At 36.7% G+C, this 19,505-nt stretch overlaps 1 protein-coding gene across 1 annotated transcript in view; it reads left to right on the top strand.

Moving 5' to 3' along the window:
* Positions 1–19,505, top strand: part of LOC122798075 (serine/threonine-protein kinase Nek11-like) — an 818,720-nt gene that overhangs the window by 126,138 nt on the left and 673,077 nt on the right. The window contains exon 2 of the mRNA XM_044066732.1: positions 1,789–2,007. Coding sequence (XP_043922667.1) covers positions 1,835–2,007 — 173 coding nt within the window. The 5' untranslated portion in view covers positions 1,789–1,834. The remainder of the gene's footprint in view (positions 1–1,788; positions 2,008–19,505) is intronic.

Genomic DNA, 19,505 nt, shown 5'->3' with positions numbered 1-19,505 from the left:
AAATTATTCCAGGCAGGCTCAAGGCCCACATTACCATGACCTTGGCTTCATCTATAGCTTTTTGGAAAGAGTTGGATTCTAGAAGCATTCTTGAAGCTGCTACTTCCTCCTCTGTGCATACTTTTACATAGCACTATAAGCTGGATTCCTTTTCTAGGTCCACTTCAAGTTTTGTTTAGACTATTCTCGAGGAGCCGTCACCTTTCAACTCCCAAATGTAGTTTGTTAAGGTAATTACCCATATAGCTAAGGCCACTGCAGCAGTGATCAGTATGATGAACATAGTACAGTTGTATAAGTAAACTTACCATAAGATATTCTTCGAATGATCACTGCTGCAGTAGCTACCTACTCCCTCCATCCGCCTTGTTTTTTGGTGTGTTTCTTATGCCAGCATGTGAATATTAATTTTTTGTTGTCCTAGCATTGCCCTTTCGGGGCTCAGCCTCCCTGTCTCTGCTGGCAGGAAAGCTCTGAAGGGCTTTGCTCCCAAACTTGTCTTTTAGTGTTGATTTGAAGGAAAGACACAGTGGATTTCATTTTTTTTTTCTTGTTATTATACCTTTAGCAGGCTATAATCCATGTAGCTAAGGCTACTGCAGCAGTGATTAATATGATGAACATCAACATTGCTGGTGTAACAGTCTGACAATTAAAGTGATAAACTAGTGAGGTTCAGTTATCTCCATTATTGCCAAAAATGATTGATAGAAATCTCTAATTTAAAGGGTCAAATGGTAGAATCCCAAAATACATTTTAATTTATTGGTTGTATAACCTCTGTAAAACATATACCATTTATCCACTGGGGTGTGCTAGCTCAAAGATAGAATAAATAAGTAGTAGTTGTGTGGGGGGGCTTGCTTTCTTGTGAAAAGACAATGTTTTTTTACTTCTGTTAGTTCTGATTTTCTGTCACAGGATTTTGTGGTTTCAGTCTTTTAAGTTTCATATTCTGCTGTATGGTCTTATCTATGATCTATGTCAGTTTATCAAAAAAACACATTGTTGAAACCCATATAGTTGACAATGCAGTTAATCAAAAAATTGACATTAAGCCATGCAACAGCCACTAACAAAACAAACATTTTTTTGTAGGGGCCAGCCCCTGTGCATTCCTCATTTAGGGGGCTGTGCCCCTCACACACCCTACTAATTATTTATACCAACTCCGAGATTGCACTACAGTGGAGAAAAGGGTAAATTTCCAGATCCCCACTGTACAGTGATCTCAGAACAGTTCGATGAACCAAATTGTCGACTGTATGGGTTTTGACAATTTGTTCGTTCTATAAACTGACATAGACCCATATGGGCACACTGGAAATTAGAGAATATTGTGTTTCACATATGAAGTGATACCGTATCATGTTTTACATGCTTTCATGTTTGAGTCATTGCATGTGTATCTTCTCATTCACATGATGTATGACCATACCTCAGATTGTGTTTCATATGCTGTTTAACAAAATCTTGTGCATCTCTTCTTTCTTGACAAAACCTCATGATTTGAATGTATTTATTTATTTAAATTCACTATGTTTTATAGCAGAATGCTATGTTACTTTGCTGCTGGGCTGAATCTCATGTTTTAGTTTTTTATGGTTTGTCTTTATATTACATATGCTGCCTGACAAGGTCTCATGCTTCATATGTGTTTAACAGTCTTATGATTTGCTTTATAGACACATCTGGTATATTATGAAACAAAGTCTCAAGTTTCTTATCTGTGTGCACAGTTCAGTTGTTTTTTTACACATTTTAACAGTATTTCACATTTTCTTGTAGAGATCTTTCATTTTAGGATACTTTAAAGACAGTATTCACCTCGAAAATGCCCAAATTCCGTCAGACTAAACAGGCTGTGAATAGATCCCCAAGTACTGGACTTCATACAGATACTTTGATTGCTCAAAGATACGTTATCCAGAAAAAGCTTGGTAGTGGAAGCTTTGGCACAGTATTTCTAGTTTTAGACAAGAAGGTTGGAAAAGAAGAAGAAGAGCTGTGAGTATTTAATTTTTATAGTTAAAATGCATAATAGAGAGCATGTTGCTAACCTAACTCTTTATCAGAGACTTTACTCTTGCTGTGACCTGTGGTAATTTTCAGTTTAGGTATGTATTCCGAGAGAGCTATATATATATATATATATATATATATATATATATATATATACTGCTGTGTTATTTGTCCATGGTCTGCATTTTCTACAAAATTTCATAGGGTGATAGGGTGAAATGATACTAGATTTTATTGCAACTGGAAAGCAAAAAAAAAAAAAAAACAGAAATTGTTGGCATGATAGAAATTGGAAAGAGAAGTTAAGTCAAACAGTAATATGACCCCATATCTTGAGAAATTCTGATTTTGCTAAACCAAGGAACCGCTGCATCCACAATGAATTGAGTTAACAACCCATTCATTTTATGATGGCATAGGTTTTCATTGTCTGTGGTTTCCGATAAATAAACATTCTTCTAAGAAGGCTTTTATAATCAGTTGATATCTATAATTAATTGGCATTTTATGGTATTAAACTGTGAAGGAGAATGGTTATATTTTTACTAGTATCCAAGTGACTCACAGTATAGTAATGCTGCATTGCCTTGCTTTTCTTACGTAATCACATAGTAACTAGACATTTAAGCTCATGAGGCCAAAATAGCATCTGTACCATCTGAGCTGCTTTGTGTATATCATGTAAGTATTTATCTCTCAGAAATAACTATATAGAGTCAAAGTGATATCTAAAATGATCTTAGCAGCTGTAAGTGTGAAGGGGGAGCTCTCTTGGAATGCAAACCTCCTGTACACAAGTATAAGGATGTACTAGTATTGTTACTTAAGCTGTATGGTCACTAAGGAAGTGATCGTTATCATGGAGTTGATTCTTGAGAAATGGGACCCACTGACTGAAATATGCTGTAACCCTACTACCTCTTCTCTGCTGTCCCATTACACAGCTATGAATGTTGTTATATAAATAATAAAGTCTAAACAGTTTAGGTTTCCATATTACCTGCTTAAGGCCAGAGAACTGTGGAGAATCTTTGGTCTCCCAAGATGTACTAGCTGTATTTTGTAGCTTCTTATTTTCTCAAGGCCTTCTGAAGTTTTCTCCTTATCACTATATTTTATTCTTGTAATTTTATCCTAATTTCTGTAACCCTGTAACATGTGGATGTTGATTTGGAGAACGACAATTACATATTGTCATTACAAAAGGACAATGATAATGTACAGAGCAGGTACCACCCACCGTGGCTTCCTTTCATGTCATACCTCAGAACATCAGTGGCAAAATGTAAAATGCTACCTTCTTTTATGCCACTGAGCAAATTGACAATGTGTGATCCACTCTGTTATATCTGGGTTAGGAGGATCTTGTATAGCTCGTTCAGTAGCGATCTCTGCTCACTGGCAAATCCCAGGAGTTGCCAGGTAATAAATCTTACTTGATATTCAGATTTTGTGTATTTAGTTGCTTGGTAGAGATGGTGCTAAATATAAAATACAAAATATTATATGATGATGTGTCTAGCTCTAGAAAATACTGCATAGTTTTAACATTACATCTAAAAACTCAAAAATATGCTATACATTTCCCCAAAGTATGTGATAGTCTTCTGATCCTTTTGCTGTGAATTTCCAATTGTATGTTAATTTGTTTTGGAAAGTACACTTAAGGTATGGTCAATAAGTATATTATTAAGATGATGGTAACAGTTAAAATGCTGAATTAAAATGATACTATATACCAGCAATAAAAACTGCTGTTCTATATGTGCTTCACTTGTGATATTCTGCAAATGAATGTCACAATAAATCCATAACAAACATTTATATTACTGAAGCTACACATTTAAAAATGTGCACTGTCAATTGCCACCTAAAAATCCATGAAGTTTGGGTATGACTTTTGTTGCAATCATAACAAAAAAGAAAAAAATATTTAGGTAGCAGAATCTTGTGAAGTATAAAAGAGAATGCAAATCAGACATAAAAGTATGAAGAGGAGCTAGAGAAAGAATATGAGTGCAGAAAAGGAGTGTCAGAGGGAAGGGTCTGGTGTTTTATGTAAGGAAAAGCAGATGTAGCTAAGAAAGACTTCATAGTACGAAGATGGAACACTAATGTACTTGTATTGGTTATTTACAGTATGTGGCATATACTTTAATTATCAGTTGTGGCTATTCTGATTATATGTAATATCTAAACTAAAATATATTGTTATATAGGCACATTGTATAATCCACTGTAAGGTGCATCATATTATGGCAAAAATCACAGCATAACCCAAAACCTGCAGTGATTTGCTTTTTGCTAATAAAACGCCTCTTACCTTTCATCATTCAGATGGAAGTTACAGAAATGTTATGTGTACGTGAGTGTGTGTGTGCATGTATGTTTGTGTGCAGAGTAACATAAAAGAAACTTAGCAAGTTCACCAAACTCAGTCTATTAATAATAGCTCAGACACGTTTTTCCCACAGTTCAGATCATTGTGAACTCTTTTGAGTTAACATAATTCTAGTATCCATTAATACCAATTAGGCACAGATTTCTTAAGTAAATAGAAAACACATTTTTCTGGCATTTACCTGTCACATGTAATACAGAACCAGTACTTGCCAGAAATTCAAGGAGCTCCTTCAGTGTTGCTGTAGGTCTCTTGGCAGCCTCCTTGACCATTTTTCATCTTGTCTTTTCATCAATTTTGGAGGGACATCCAGTTCTTTGAAACGTCACCGTTGTCCCATATTTTCTCCACTTTTTGGTGACTGTCTTCACTGTGTTCCATGGTATATCCAATGCCATGGAAATTTTTTTATATCCTTCTCCTGACTGATACCTTTCAACAATGAGATCCCTTTGATGCTTTGTAAGCTCCGGCAAATCATGGCTTTTACTGTAGCAGGCAACTGAGTAAATGTCAGGAAAATCCTACTAGGACAGCTGGGGTTAATCAGAGTCTCTTTAATTGATGGCAGGTGTGTACCCAAGAAGACTGAATGCTGTAATTAAATCAAAAGGTGCTTCAACAAAGTATTAGTTTAAGGGTGTGCACACATATGCAACCAGCTTATTGTACGTTTTTTTATTTTTTTATATTTTCCCCCAAGCAGAATTGTTTGTTTTTCAATTGAATTGTTCAGGTTATAGGTCACATTACAGGTGGGAAAAGTTTTGAAATGATTTATTGTGGTCTCATTTTTTATTTTGCAAAAACCTGGCATTTTAACAGGGGTGTGTACACTTTTTATATCCTCTATATATAGATATATAAATATATATATATATATATCTATATATATATATAGATATATATATATATATGTATATATATATATATATATATATATATATATATATATATATATATATATACACACACACACACACACACACACACATATGCATGTGTATATATATATATATATATATATATATATATATATATATATATATATATATATATATATATATATATATATGAACTCAGATAGATCCATATATATATATATATATATATATATATATATATATATATATATATATATATGTGTCCTTGATGCCATGTACACTTTATTAAAACAGTAAAATGAACAAGGTTAATGCTTTCATCTTTAAACACAATTCAAGGCTTCATCAGACAAAATCAAACTATCACCTCAATAAATACACTTAAAACCACATGACTATCCAACATTTATCACTAAAACATCTTTATCTTATTAACATCCTTCTGTTTATAAGTAGTAGTTTTAAAGAAATAACTTCAATGACACCTCGATGCTAATGGCTGCTAGTTTAATCTGCCAAAGTAATTCTTTTCAGTCCCACCCAGTATTTGTTCATCTACTTTATCTATAAAAAAACAAAACAAAAAAAGCAATTGTGCTCTTGCTATTTTGTTAATTATTTTGTCTTTACACTATTTACAGGACTTATCAGACAAAATCAGACTCTTCACTACTTCAATTAATAGTTTTAAAAATCACATGACCATTCAACTTGTATCTTTAAAAGCCCTTTACCTTAATTACAACCTTCTGTTTCTCTTGTATGGTTGTCTTTTTTACCATTCCAGCCTTAATTTATCTGTTAGCCCATGGTAGTTGTCATATGATGCTCTATACATCCTCCGCCGGTATTTTCATGTTCACTTTTGTACTTCCAAATTCTATCATAAACTTGGTACTTCACCCTGATTTCTTTGATCTCTTTCACTTTGTCTGTACCTCACTACTAATTCCATGTAGGACAGTCTGCCTTTGTCTGCAAGATTAAAATTAGTTACTACTTTACTCCACTTTTATTACATCCTCTGGGTTTTGCAGCTGTTCTCCATACCTAAACAATTTAAGTTAAACCATTTAGCACTCGCTGCTCCTAGACCCTGTTTTTTGTACTCAAGGGCACCCCTATGGGAATCACTTCATCTTTCCATTTCTAAATTTACTTGGTCTCTATGTGCTTCTTTGCTAATTTGAGGACATAATGGTCCACATGATTGTTCTTGTCCTTCTTTTGTAGTTAACAGTGAAAAACCCAGCCTATCATTCCTATCCCTCTTTAATAACCTATCAACTCCTTTAACATAGGAATTAATCCTCAGCTTGCATTATATGTTATAATCCTGGCTGGGTTGCTTTAAAATATCTCTCAGAGTTTGGTTGTGCTAATCCACCCTGCCTCTGGGGTAGTACCAGCTTTTCCCATTTGACTCTTGCTTTCTTTCCATCCTCAAAAAAAAATCTGTATGTTCCCTGTCTAGGCTTTGCCATAACTTTTCTTTAGGAAGAGTACATAAGATTAACCTACAAACAGCATTAGTGGGACCAGAACATTTTATAACTTGTATTTTGTTATCTAAATCTATATTAAAAAGTATAGGTACTCTTATTTTTCTTAACATGATTTGTTTCACATCCTCACTCATTTCCTTTGCTGCCTCTGTCATTTTCAGCCATATCCAAGTACTCTCATCCTATTGTGACCACATAAAATGGATACTGCTGCACAAACTCATATGTATGAACATAATTCATACCCATTGCTTTTGTTTTTGGATTCATTAATCTTAGAACCAGAAAAAAGCTTGAAACTGTTTCAATATTAGAAAAGTCTTTTTTAAAAAAAAACAAGAAACCTCTTTATTGAAATATAACATATAATATAGACAATCATACATTTATATAAATGAAAACAAACCATATTCACATATTTTCAGCTGCAGACATTATACATCACATATAATCTTCTATAGAGAAAATCACACAGCTCATTCATTTCCCACCTACATGCATTGCTCTACCAATTCCCATTTGTCTATGTAATATGCTCCTGCTCTTCTCTAAAGATCTTACTTCCAGTTCTTTAAGCTCTGTTACTATATTTACTACTACTAGTACAGTTGCTTTAGACTTTGATTTCCATTTTCTAGTAAATGCTTTTTTTGGCAGACACCAGAATTAAACTCAGCAAGGTCTTACTATGTCTAGACAATTCTGAATCACAGCTCAAAAAATTAATTTCCGTAGTTACACAAGTTTGTTCACTTAGTATTTCTGACAGAGTAGTTTGCAAGGAATTTTTAAAGTCTGCAAGGTCATTATACTCAGAAAAATATTTTCCAAATTATCTCTTTTTTCCCATCATGCCTCTGACATTTGTAGTTTACTAGAAGAAAAAATTGGGGTATAAAAATACCTATGTAAACACTTCCATGCAAAAATCCTAAATCTTGCAGACTTTGTTGCATATTTGGCAGCCATACATATATATCCCCCCATTGTTTCTTTGTGATTTGCTTATTCATTCTCTCTCCCCAATCCCTTCTAACTTCCTCTGATTGATTCCTATAGTTATCATGCTATGTTTATATGCCCTACTAATTATCCCCTTTTAACAGTGGCATCTGTTCTAGATTCTACTAAAAACTCTGCCAATGCTGGTCTTTCACTTAGAATCCCCCTATTCCTTTCTCTTTGCCTATACTCTTTTATCATTCTTTTATAGGGAAGAGAATTTCTAGTCCGCAATCTTCCTCCCATTCTATTATCTTTCCCTCTCTAATTATTTGCTCCAAATACCTTGGTTCCTTTGTCAGTTTTCTTGAGTAAATTACAGCGCCTCATGAATATTCTCTGTACTCATAATTGCAGTTATTCCTGTTGGCAGAATCTCCTTTCTCCAGTCCTGTGTTGGCTTAGTTCTTAGAATAATTTCTGCTAATTTATGAATCTAATATTCTGCATGGTTATTATTCTCCTTAAAGATCTGCATCCAACATCCCAGTCTTATCTTGTTTCTTGAGCCCCCCCCCCAATTTCATCATCATTCTTTTTCAGTTTGAATTAAACCATTTTGCTTATGTATAGGAGCCTTAACTGTGTAATTCTAAAATACCGCTTCAAATCAGGTAATCCCAAACCTCCTTGTTCTGTTGTAAGGATCAACTTATCCCACTTGACTCTTGCCCTCTTCCCCTTCCAGATAAATTCCTTCAACTCTTTATTACTTACTGTCCACAACTTCTCCTATGGTTGATAAAAATGTGCCTGATCTGTTTATAAAAGTAAAGGGACTAAAAACAGTTTCGCTGCATGTATCTTGCTTTCCATAACCTTAAAACAAAGCTTCCAGTTTCTCAGTTTTGTATTATCTTTTGTTTAGTCTCTTCCCACATATCCTTAACTTCCATAACATAATCCTTTTTAATCCATACTCCTAAGTACTTCGTTTTATTATGTCCCCATAAATATTGGTATTACTGAACAAATTCGGGTGTGGATGCATAGTTTACAGCTATTGCCTTTGTTTTTATCGTCATTAATTTTTTGTATCCCAAAAAGACTTGAAACTGTCTCAGAATGTCCCACAACACACTGAAATAGTCTTTTCTGGTTTTATCAGGTACAAAATAATATCATCTGCAAATAATGCCAACTTCTCCTGATTACTATACCAATTATATCCTTAAATTTTGAATTGCTTATTTTTTTTCCAATGGTTCTAAATATAATACAAATAGGAAAGGAGAGAGAGGACACAGCTGTCTGTTCAAGCAGAACTTATCAGAGATGAACCCCCCACTTTAGTTTTCACCTCTGATCCCTCATATATCCACCTAATTAACCTTATTATTGTGTCAGGGAATGCAAATGCTTCCACTGCCCTGCTCATACAATCCCAGCTTAATCTGTCAAATGCTTTCTCTGCATCAAGATCCACCAACAACAATGGTATTTTCTTACATTCTGCTTCTGTCTGGATCATCATTATTCTATTAATATTGTCAAATGTTTGCCCCCCCCCTCTACAAAACCATATTGATCTGTTATCTATCAATGTTGGCATCACATTTGACATTTTTAGTGATTATAGACATAATACTTTATAATCATGGTTTGGAATAGAAATGGGTCTACGTGCAGATCTGATGGGTCTTTACCATCTTTAGGTATTACAGCCACCACAGCCTTCTTCCTGGCTGTTGCTGATTCTCCTCTTTTATAATATTGTTAAAACCTTCCACATCTTTATCTTCTTCTTTCCTTCCAGCTTCCAAATTATTATAGGAATATCATCGATTTCTGGAGACGTTCCTATAGATCGGTTATATGTCACTGTTTTATCTTATCTCCTCCTATCCTAACCTTTAGTAATTGGGACTCATCAACCTCAGTCCTTGACGATATTAAGAAACGTCTTGGTATATTTTATGCTGTGCACCTTGTCATTTATATCCCTCTACATCTGAGTCTCTTATTTTTGCAGCTAGCAGTTCTGTATAAATAGCAAACATCAATGATGAGAAAGGGCAACTCTGCCTGATTCCTCTCATTAGTTCAAATGGCATTGTCATTCTGCTCTGTCCCACCTTTATTCTTGTTTTCAACTACTAGATGGAGAAAGATCCAACTGACTCTGTCAGATGCCTTCTCTGCGTCTAAACTAACTAACAGTAATATTTTTTGTTTTATTCCATTTCTTTTTTTTGTTTGTTTTATTCCATTTCTTTTTATTTTATAAACAAAACCACAATGATTCCTGTCTACCAAACCTGGTAATATCCTTGCTACTATTCTAGTTATTAAGGACATGAAGATTTTATAATCATGCCTGAGTTTATAGATGTATCTAAATGATACTGGGTGTTAAATAAATTTGTTAGAGTCAGACTGTAAAAATCATTGAGTTATTCAAACACAATGTCAATTAATAACAAACAATAATGCAGGAGAAACTCAGATATCACTAATGTACATTAGGAGGCAAAAAACCATACACAAAGTTTGTATAGAATTTTGACTGCTTTATTGACCAAAACACATTGGTTATATACATTTCATTATCAGTTTTGCCCACCTTACTGGTGTGGTCAGTGACAGGGTCTTTACATCATAGTAATTCATAAAAACTGCTGAGTTCGTGTTTTTCAAAAAGTCCTTTTCCCATGAGAATGTTGCAGCCTTGCAAACAGCTGGTCAGTCACGATGACCTCCTGAGGATGTAGCCAATTCAAGGTTCTCTGATTAGTTCAAATACAATAGATGTAAGTCTTCCTTAAAGCCTCCTTTTGTTTCTCTTGGCACTATCAGAGACTTCCCTGGTGGAGGCAGGAAAGAGGACATACATGCAAACAGATTTATTATTTTCTAACTTTGCAAAATAATCTTTACTTGAAAGACATGAGCCAGACTGCATCTGCAAGCTGCCAAGGTCAAATTTCTGATTACACTGCAGCTTGTACTTCAAGCAATAATATGCAGGTTTATTTCTACTGTTATTCTAGTAAGACAGAATTAAATGCATTAAGTACATTTATTCCTAACTAAAGCACACATTTCTCTATATATTTGATCATACAACTTATATGTGTTTGAATGATTAAATACACATCTTCCTAAGCAGCACACATTGTAAATATATTTTTCTAGGCAGCATGTATGTAAATATATTTTCTAAGCAGCATGTAGATTTTTCTAACATTCTCCCTCCTTTTAATGCATTTAATACTACTTGAAACATAAACAGTGTTAGTTCATTTCTTAGCCTTTTCCTTTCAAGGACTTTCAGCTAAGTAAGTCATTTGTTTTATATTTCAGATAGACTTTCACCGGTATCAATAAATTCAATTCTATATCTTGGTACATAGTTTCAGTCACTGATACATCAACTAATTCTTTAACTAATTTTTTCACACAGGGTATCCGCAGCAGACACATGCTCCAATTATGAGCAGTACCACACAAATTGCAATCAGAATGTTCATAAGGACCGACCCCACCCCCAAACAGATTCTGGAAAAAGTTCGTCAGTGGGTTTGGGCCTGGTTCTGCCATTGCTGACACCTGCTGTATTACATCCAGGTGGTCATTGATTTCATGCTGGTTGTCTGGAATGAACAGCATTCTTCTTTGATAATAGGGTGAAGTCGAGAGCCATTCGGTTCTGTAATACAACTGTTCTCATTGCATTCATCTCATCAGTCACAAGTTCAAGAGCGGAAAAGTCGCATTGCTCATTACTTGAAGTTTTGACAATTTTCTCAATTCCCAAATCGATTTGACTGCTCCATAGGTTGGGAATATTCCAGCCCAGGATATAACACTGTCACTCAAGTCCATATGGGTCAATTTTTCTTTGTCTTAATGATCCTTCCAGCTTGCTTCAATCTTACCCACTGGATTAGTAGGTTTTCTGACTGTATTTTCAGCTCGGTGAGCTACATCTCTTACATTACGTATTTTACCCAGGGGCAATTCTGCAGTATGTCTTATGGCTGGAACCAGATAACCCAAAAAACAACTGCCGGACCAATTCTCAGGTAACCATTTATAGGCTTTTTCCCACAAACAAAATAACAGTTTTCTACTTTTGTACTGATGCGGTTAACCCTGAATGAAACATTTTCTTATCTATAACAGAGAATTGTCTATATATTTCAGGAGATTTTGCACATTTCTCAATGTTGTTTTCATCAAGCTTAAATATGAATCATAATTGTGCTGCAACTAGTACCTTGGTCTATAGGTTTTATATAACATTTGTAAGACACAGTTATGTTACAGTTACTCCAACCAACCTGGAGTGTATCATTTTTAACAAAACAAACAATTCCTTTCTGAGTAACAGGCAAGTGTAATGCCACTTTGTCTTGTGATCTCACAGTGCCTGTGTCAAATAACAGGTTTTCCCAAGTTGCATTTATTCCCAAGGGGACAGCAGACATCAAAAGTCCTCCATATGCTGTAGGTATTGCAGTACAGACCCAGCAATTTGAAACGTTCATAGTCTCTACATAAACTCGTTTCATAGCCAGGTATGTGTTAAAGTTTGGGTGCCAGTCTATAGCCAGTCCTTCATCACGTTTTATTAATTTCACTTCTGTAGTTATATGCAAGAAAACCATAACAACAAAAGGTGACTACAAACATAGTTATTAAGTGTATGATCAGTAGGCCAGTGAACCAGTGTCTCTTGGGTTGTTTCACATTTTTATTCATTCTGCCTCTGGCCATCCTGTTCCTGTGGTATGTCCAGACTAAATTTCTTAACAGGTTTGCAATGGGTTAAATGAACCCAAGATGCTCTCTCAGCGATTTTCACTGCGGTGGGTGTTGCCAACAGTACCTGCGGACCTTCCCACCTTGGACTCGCCCAGTTCTTTCTCTTTATGATTTTCAGCCAAATCCAGGACCCTTCTGGTTTCGTTTCTTGTTTATCTGAAAAGAGTTCAACTGCAAAACAGTCTTATTTGTTAAAAACTTTTTCATATAACTAGCTAATGAGTCAGCCTCCAGCTCTGCAGGCATGAGGGCCTTCCATTGTGGCACACAATATGCCCTTCCAAACACTATTTCAAAGGGGTCAAGCCCTTTACATTTGGAACAGTTCTCATGCTCAGCAGTGCTAAAGGCAGACAGCAAATCCAAGTCTTTTGAGTCTCACTCATTAATTTTCTCAACTTGTTTTCAAAATTCCATTGTACCTCTCCACCAGTCCTGCTGACTGAGGGTGATAAGCACAATGGTTTTTCAAAGAAATCCCAAAAATCTCCCAAGCTGCTGTATCGTTGGTTAACAAATGTGTCCCATTGTCACTATAAATTCTTTCCGGTATGCCAAATCTAGGAATGATTTCTTTCACTAGGGCCTTTGCCACTGTTGCTGCATCCGGATTTCTAGTTGGAAAAGCTTCTACCCATTTTGAAAACATATCTATGATTACTAAACAGTATTTTTCCTTCACATTTGTTCAGTTCTATGAAATCCATACAAATAGTATGGAACGGATAGGGTGGTGTTGGAAACGCTTTGGTTTAAATGCTCCTGTGCATGATGTTTGCTACAAATATGACATGTTGCACAAAATTTTTGTGTATAATTGAATCCATATGTTTGGAATGTTTTGTTAACTAACTGTACCATCCCCTGTTGAGACATGGCTCTGCCCATGGCTCAACAAAGCTGCATATCTAAATAAATTAGATGGTAATATGGGCTTCTCCTCTTTGGAGATGTACAGTCCCTCTTTAAGGATTGCTCCTCGTTTATCCACTTTTGCTTTTCTGCTTTTGTAGCTAATGTCTGCATTGTTTTTAACATTTCTAAATCTAGAGTCTCAGAAGGTTGTAGTTCTTCATTTAAAAGCACAGTTTCTGGGTCTGAGGCAGCTTGCTTCGCAGCTGCATCAGCGAAATTCTGTCTTGTTGTTTTGTATGGGCTGCACATTTACAGATAGCTATTCTAGTGGGTAACTGAATAGAATCTAACAGGTTCAGAATTAATTGCGCATGATTAATCGGTTTGCCAGTAGATGTTATCATTCCCCTGTTTTTCCATTGTTGTGCAAAGACATGCACTGTAGAGAAAGCATACTGACTGTCAGTATATATGTTAACACATTTGCCTTTCGCTAGAGTGCAAGCACGTGTCAAAGCTATCAATTCTGCTGCTTGAGCTGACAGGTTATGTTGCAGGGGTTGTGCTTCTATGATTTCGTCATCAGTCACTACTGCATAGCCCACTAGGTTCTTCCCTGTAGGACCTCTACAGGACCCATCCACAAAAAATGTCACCTCTGCGTTAGCTAAAGGTATATCAGTAAGATCTTGTCTGGGTGTGGTTATTTGTTCCATTTCCTGTAGGCAGCTGTGCGGTATGCCATCCACAGGAATTGGAAGTAACGTTGGATTTAATGTTGTACAACGTTCAATTGTCATATGGGGTTGACTCAATAGTATGGTCATGCAAGAAAGATGTCTGGCAGGGGATAAAAATGCTATTTTTTCCTGCAGTAAAATTATCGCAACTGCATGAGGTACTCTCAACGTGAGAGGATGAAACAACACCACTGAGGCTGAAGCTTGCACTGCCATAGCTGCAGGGTGGTAATGATCACGGGTCTAACTGTGATGAATAATAAGCTATGGGCGTTGCTTGCCGCCATGTTGTTGCGTCAGTACTGACGTCATATATCCCCTACAATCTACAGTTTGGGAGAATCTCTTATGGTAATTCGAAGCCCTAAAACTAATGATGAAACTATCAGTTTTTAGTCTGCAAAAGGCTGCCTCTGCTTCGAGTCCAGTGTAGTTTCTTGTGCTGCCATTGGTGTTTTAAATATTAAATCAGCCAATGGAGCCGTTCTAAAGCATAATTGGTATCCAACTCGACAAAATTAGTCGCTCCCAAGAAAGACATCATTTCCTTCTTGGTAGTTGGTCTGGGTGCTTGTAAAATAGCTGTTTTTCTTCATCTAATGTTCTGCCTTCTTTGGATATCACATATCCCAGGTATTTAACCTGTTCTTTCCAAAGTTGCAATTTATGTTTATTCACTTTATGCCCTTGCTCAGCTAAGAATTTCAGTAATGCTATTGTGTCTTCCCTACACTGTTGCTGGGTAGGAGCTGCAAGCAAGATGTCATCTACATAAAGTAGTACTTGTCTGCCCCCTGGTGGAGAAAACCCCGCCAGGTTGCTAGCCATCTCTTGTGCGAATATTGTTGGACTTTCACTATATCCCTGTGGTAGTCGTGTATACCTTTTGCCCTGAAATGTAAATGCAAACCAATGCTGGCTGTCAGGGTGGATAGGTATTGAGAAAAATGCATTGCTAATATCTACCACGGTGAAATATTTCTGTGCTTCAAATCATTTAACAAAGTATGTGGGTCTGGCACCGTAGGTGCTCTTGGTATTCATTTACAGCTTGTAAATCTTGTACCATCCGCCATTCCCCGTTTGCTTTTTTTACAGGAAATAGAGGAGTATTACATGGTGAATCTAAAGATTCCACCAGTATCCCTTCCTTGAGTAATGCCATTATAATAGGTTTGATTCCCTGTTCTGCATCCTTGCTCAAAGGATATTGTCTTTTCCTTGGTCTAAAGGCTGATTTTGGTGTAATAACTACTGGCCCTGCTGTACGAATAAGTCCTACATCTGATTTTCCTGTTGACCAAAGAACATTTGGTATTTTACTCAAAGCTTTTCTTCTTCTTCTATCAAGAACGCCATTCAGCTGTCTTCACTCTGTTGTAAGTGTACAGCTGGGCTGCTTATGCTAACCAATTCAGTTTCTGTTTCTGTACTCCTAAGTCCGATAACTCTAAGTCAGTTAGTCTCTCCCATCCTGTCACTTTGTCACCCAAGTCTACCCACCTAACATTCTTGTTTTTGGTTAGGCTAACGTGTGGTAGTTTATTGGATTTGTACAATTCCAAAACTCCTGAGGTAACGAACAACTCACCACACTGTTGCCCTCAGTGTCCCAGTATAGGGTCCGTAATATCAGTCTATTTGCAGGATTCCTGAACAACTTTTGTTCGTATTCTTTATCAGGTCCTGGTGTGCTACAATAATATAGGGTACAATGTAATAAATGTTGCTGGTCAGTATCGAGGAGGCACCTTGCTAGTGGCTACATTCATCAATTCCTCGGTCACTGCCCCTGGTCCGGTTGTAACCAGATCCTGGCTGTACCAATAATAAGCCTCCTACAAAGGTGTCAGTTTGTCTCTGTGCCTCCATACCGTCATGGTAGGGACTACTGCTATGCCAAAAGTTGCATAAGGTCTCTTCCTAATAGGTTCATGGGGCATTTGGCAGAAAGTACTATTTTACTTCTCTGGGTCATGCCCGAGACTGGATCAGTTATTGCTATGTCATGGGAAAGTGGTTCCCTGTACAACTGTCCGTTTGCTGCTTTCACTAATATGAAATCAGGTGACTCAGAGTGTTCCGTAACTTTGAAGGATGTATCAAAGTTCGTGATGCTCCTGAATCACACAAAAATTTGATTTCTCCCTTCTACCAGAAGTGTAACTTCCGGTTCGGTGTCTGCTAAATAGAGCTCTAAGCTCAGTAGTGCCAGATCTAAAACTTCACTTTCCCCAACTTCTACATCCAGTTGCATGTCATCTGCTTCTTCTAAGGTATTTACATCATCCCCTGCTCATTAGTCTCTTCTGAAGACTGCTGAGCAGCATAACTGTCATATAGTCAATCCTCATCTTCCTTATCCTTTTTCCGAGGTACCTTGCTCCTGCAATCCCTTGCCAAATGTCCCTTCTTACGCAATTGAAGCATTCACCTTTTTCTTTCTGCTCTCATAAATTTCTGAGTTTTTGTCAGAGCGTTTGTTACCCTGAATATTTTGCTTGCCCTTTTGGCTGCTTGTACTACAAAACTTCGCCTTCAGCTGTGAAGACCTGCGTTTTCTTTTTTACTGTTAAAATGTTTTTCGGCATGTCTAGCATATTCTAACAAGGCTTGAAGCCTACTTGTTCGGTGATCTATCATGTGCTTCGTGATGAAGCTATTGACAGGGCAATACAACCTTTCAAAAATGCATTCTTCAATTGTTGTTCATATGAACTATCATTTTTTGATTTTCAGGAACAGGCATGCCACTATGGTTGTTAAAACATTCTAACAATCTACCATAGTATGCATCCACAGTTTCATTATCTTGTTGTACACACTGGTTAATGCAAGTCCAGTCTGCCCTAGGTTTCCATTTTTCAGTAATGCGGTCTGTAAGACCCTTCAATCTAGTATCTAGTTCTGCGTCACTATGTAGGAGTGGCCTGTGTTGTCATTCCAGGTGCCACAAATCATGTGCCAGTCTGGACCTAAAATTTGTCTAACTACTCTTTCTACCTCTTCCCATTTAAGTGGTAACTTAATCTCATACCCTGTAAATCCTGTAAAAATTTCTCAAAGTTAATTTTTGGATGGGGAATTCCTTCTGTAGCTTTTCGGATGTCTTCCGGTGTCCATGGTCTGTATACTAAGAGAGTTGAGGCCTGGCCCTCCTGTCCTGCGGTTTGGTACTTCTATTAATGGACAGATTTCCTCACCCTCATCTAATAAATTCCGCTTGGTTGAACATCTACAAGTGTTTGACGTGTTCGGGATCTAGTCCCGATAGGTTCTCTTACAAATGGTTGTCTTAATATCCCTGTTGTCTCTGGGTAACGTGGGGGGGGGTCAGCCCGCCTCCGCTTCATATTCTGAGTAAGGCATCGGTGGACGTGGTAGGGAGGGACCGATGCTACTATTACATTATTATCCTCTTTGTCTAAAAATAATGCCTTTGCATTTTTATTTTTCTGTTCCTTCGGTTCGCTTCCTCAATCCACCTATGTGCTTGAGGAACACCCAACTGTCGTTGCTTTTTGCCTGACCTTCGTCAGATTTTAACTGTCTTAAAAGTTTTATTAATGCCATTTTATCCAATTTACCAGCAAAGTCATACTTGTGAACCCAGGTTGGAAAATATCTCACATTATCTGCTCTCTGTAATTGCATATATTTTGCATCTTCTGTTAGCGGTCACGTGACCCTTTAGTGCACTCATTTCCCATGTCTCTGAAAGAGAAAAAAGAGAGAGAGAGAGAGAGAAAAAAAACAACAGAACTGTTACGTAACCCTTTCTCTTGTACCACGTGGTATCTCTATTCCCGTATTCACAGTAGTGTCTAGAATGACTGTTTACTTTGTTTTGCTTTATTTCCTGATCTATGACTCAAGATACAATACTTGACTACCTCTCTCCCTGCTATCACAAACCTTAGCAATAGCACAGTGTAACCTGGTCCCCGATCTAAAACAAAACAAAGAGAGGAATTCTGCTTACCCGAGCCTCCTGCTTATGTTTGATAGGCTTTTAGGACCCAGTTTTCCACAGATCAGACAAGTGGACAGCCTCTTTGGGCACGACAATTCAGTCGGAGGTCTTTCCTTCTTCTGCAGACTTCAATACCACCTATATATTCTGACCTGTAGCTTACCAAGGGAATTCATTAGGACCAAGATGTTAAATAAATTTGTTAGAGTCAGACTGTAAAAATCATTGAGTTATTCAAACACAATGTCAATTAATAACAAACAATAATGCAGGAGAAACTCAGATATCACTAATGTACATTAGGAGGCAAAACCATACACAAAGTTTGTATAGAATTTTGACTGCTTTATTGACCAAAACACATTGGTTATATACATTTCATTATCAGTTTTGCCCACCTTACTGGTGTGGTCAGTGACAGGGTCTTTACATCATAGTAATTCATAAAACTGCTGAGTTCGTGTTTTTCAAAAGTCCTTTTCCCATGAGAATGTTGCAGCCTTGCAAACAGCTGGTCAGTCACGATGACCTCCTGAGGATGTAGCCAATTCAAGGTTCTCTGATTAGTTCAAATACAATAGATGTAAGTCTTCCTTAAAGCCTCCTTTTGTTTCTCTTGTTCCAGCTGCGCACTATCAGAGATACTACTCCCTGGTGGAGGCAGGAAAGAGGACATACATGCAAACAGATTTATTATTTTCTAACTTTGCAAAATAATCTTTACTTGAAAGACATGAGCCAGACTGCATCTGCAAGCTGCCAAGGTCAAATTTCTGATTACACTGCAGCTTGTACTTCAAGCAATAATATGCAGGTTTATTTCTACTGTTATTCTAGTAAGACAGAATTAAATGCATTAAGTACATTTATTCCTAACTAAAGCACACATTTCTCTATATATTTGATCATACAACTTATATGTGTTTGAATGATTAAATACACATCTTCCTAAGCAGCACACATTGTAAATATATTTTTCTAGGCAGCATGTATGTAAATATATTTTCTAAGCAGCATGTAGATTTTTCTAACACTGGGTCTAAGGGAGCTTTCTCTTCTTAGGAAGTACAATGACCAGGGCCTTTTTCCATGATTGTGGGATGTGGCCTCCTTCAAGTGTTCCATTAAATAGGGCTTGTAAATATTTTCTCTAACTCCTCAGCTCATGACATCCAAAGTTCACTAGGAATTTCATCAGGACCTAGACACTTACCTTTTGGTTGACCTATTAGTATTCCCCTAATTTCTTCACAGGCTGTGCTTTTATTTAGTTTTACTATGTTATCATTATCTAACCATATCTGCAAGTCAAGCTCCACTCGAGTAACCCACATGCGTAACCTTAGCCTTGTCTGT

This window comes from Protopterus annectens, chromosome 3.part1, assembly GCF_019279795.1.
Source record: "Protopterus annectens isolate FY-2018-M chromosome 3.part1, PAN1.0, whole genome shotgun sequence".
NCBI classification, from domain to species: Eukaryota; Metazoa; Chordata; order Ceratodontiformes; family Protopteridae; genus Protopterus; species Protopterus annectens.
Note: the sequence above shows the minus strand (reverse complement) of the source record. Positions and strands in the feature narration are given on the sequence as shown.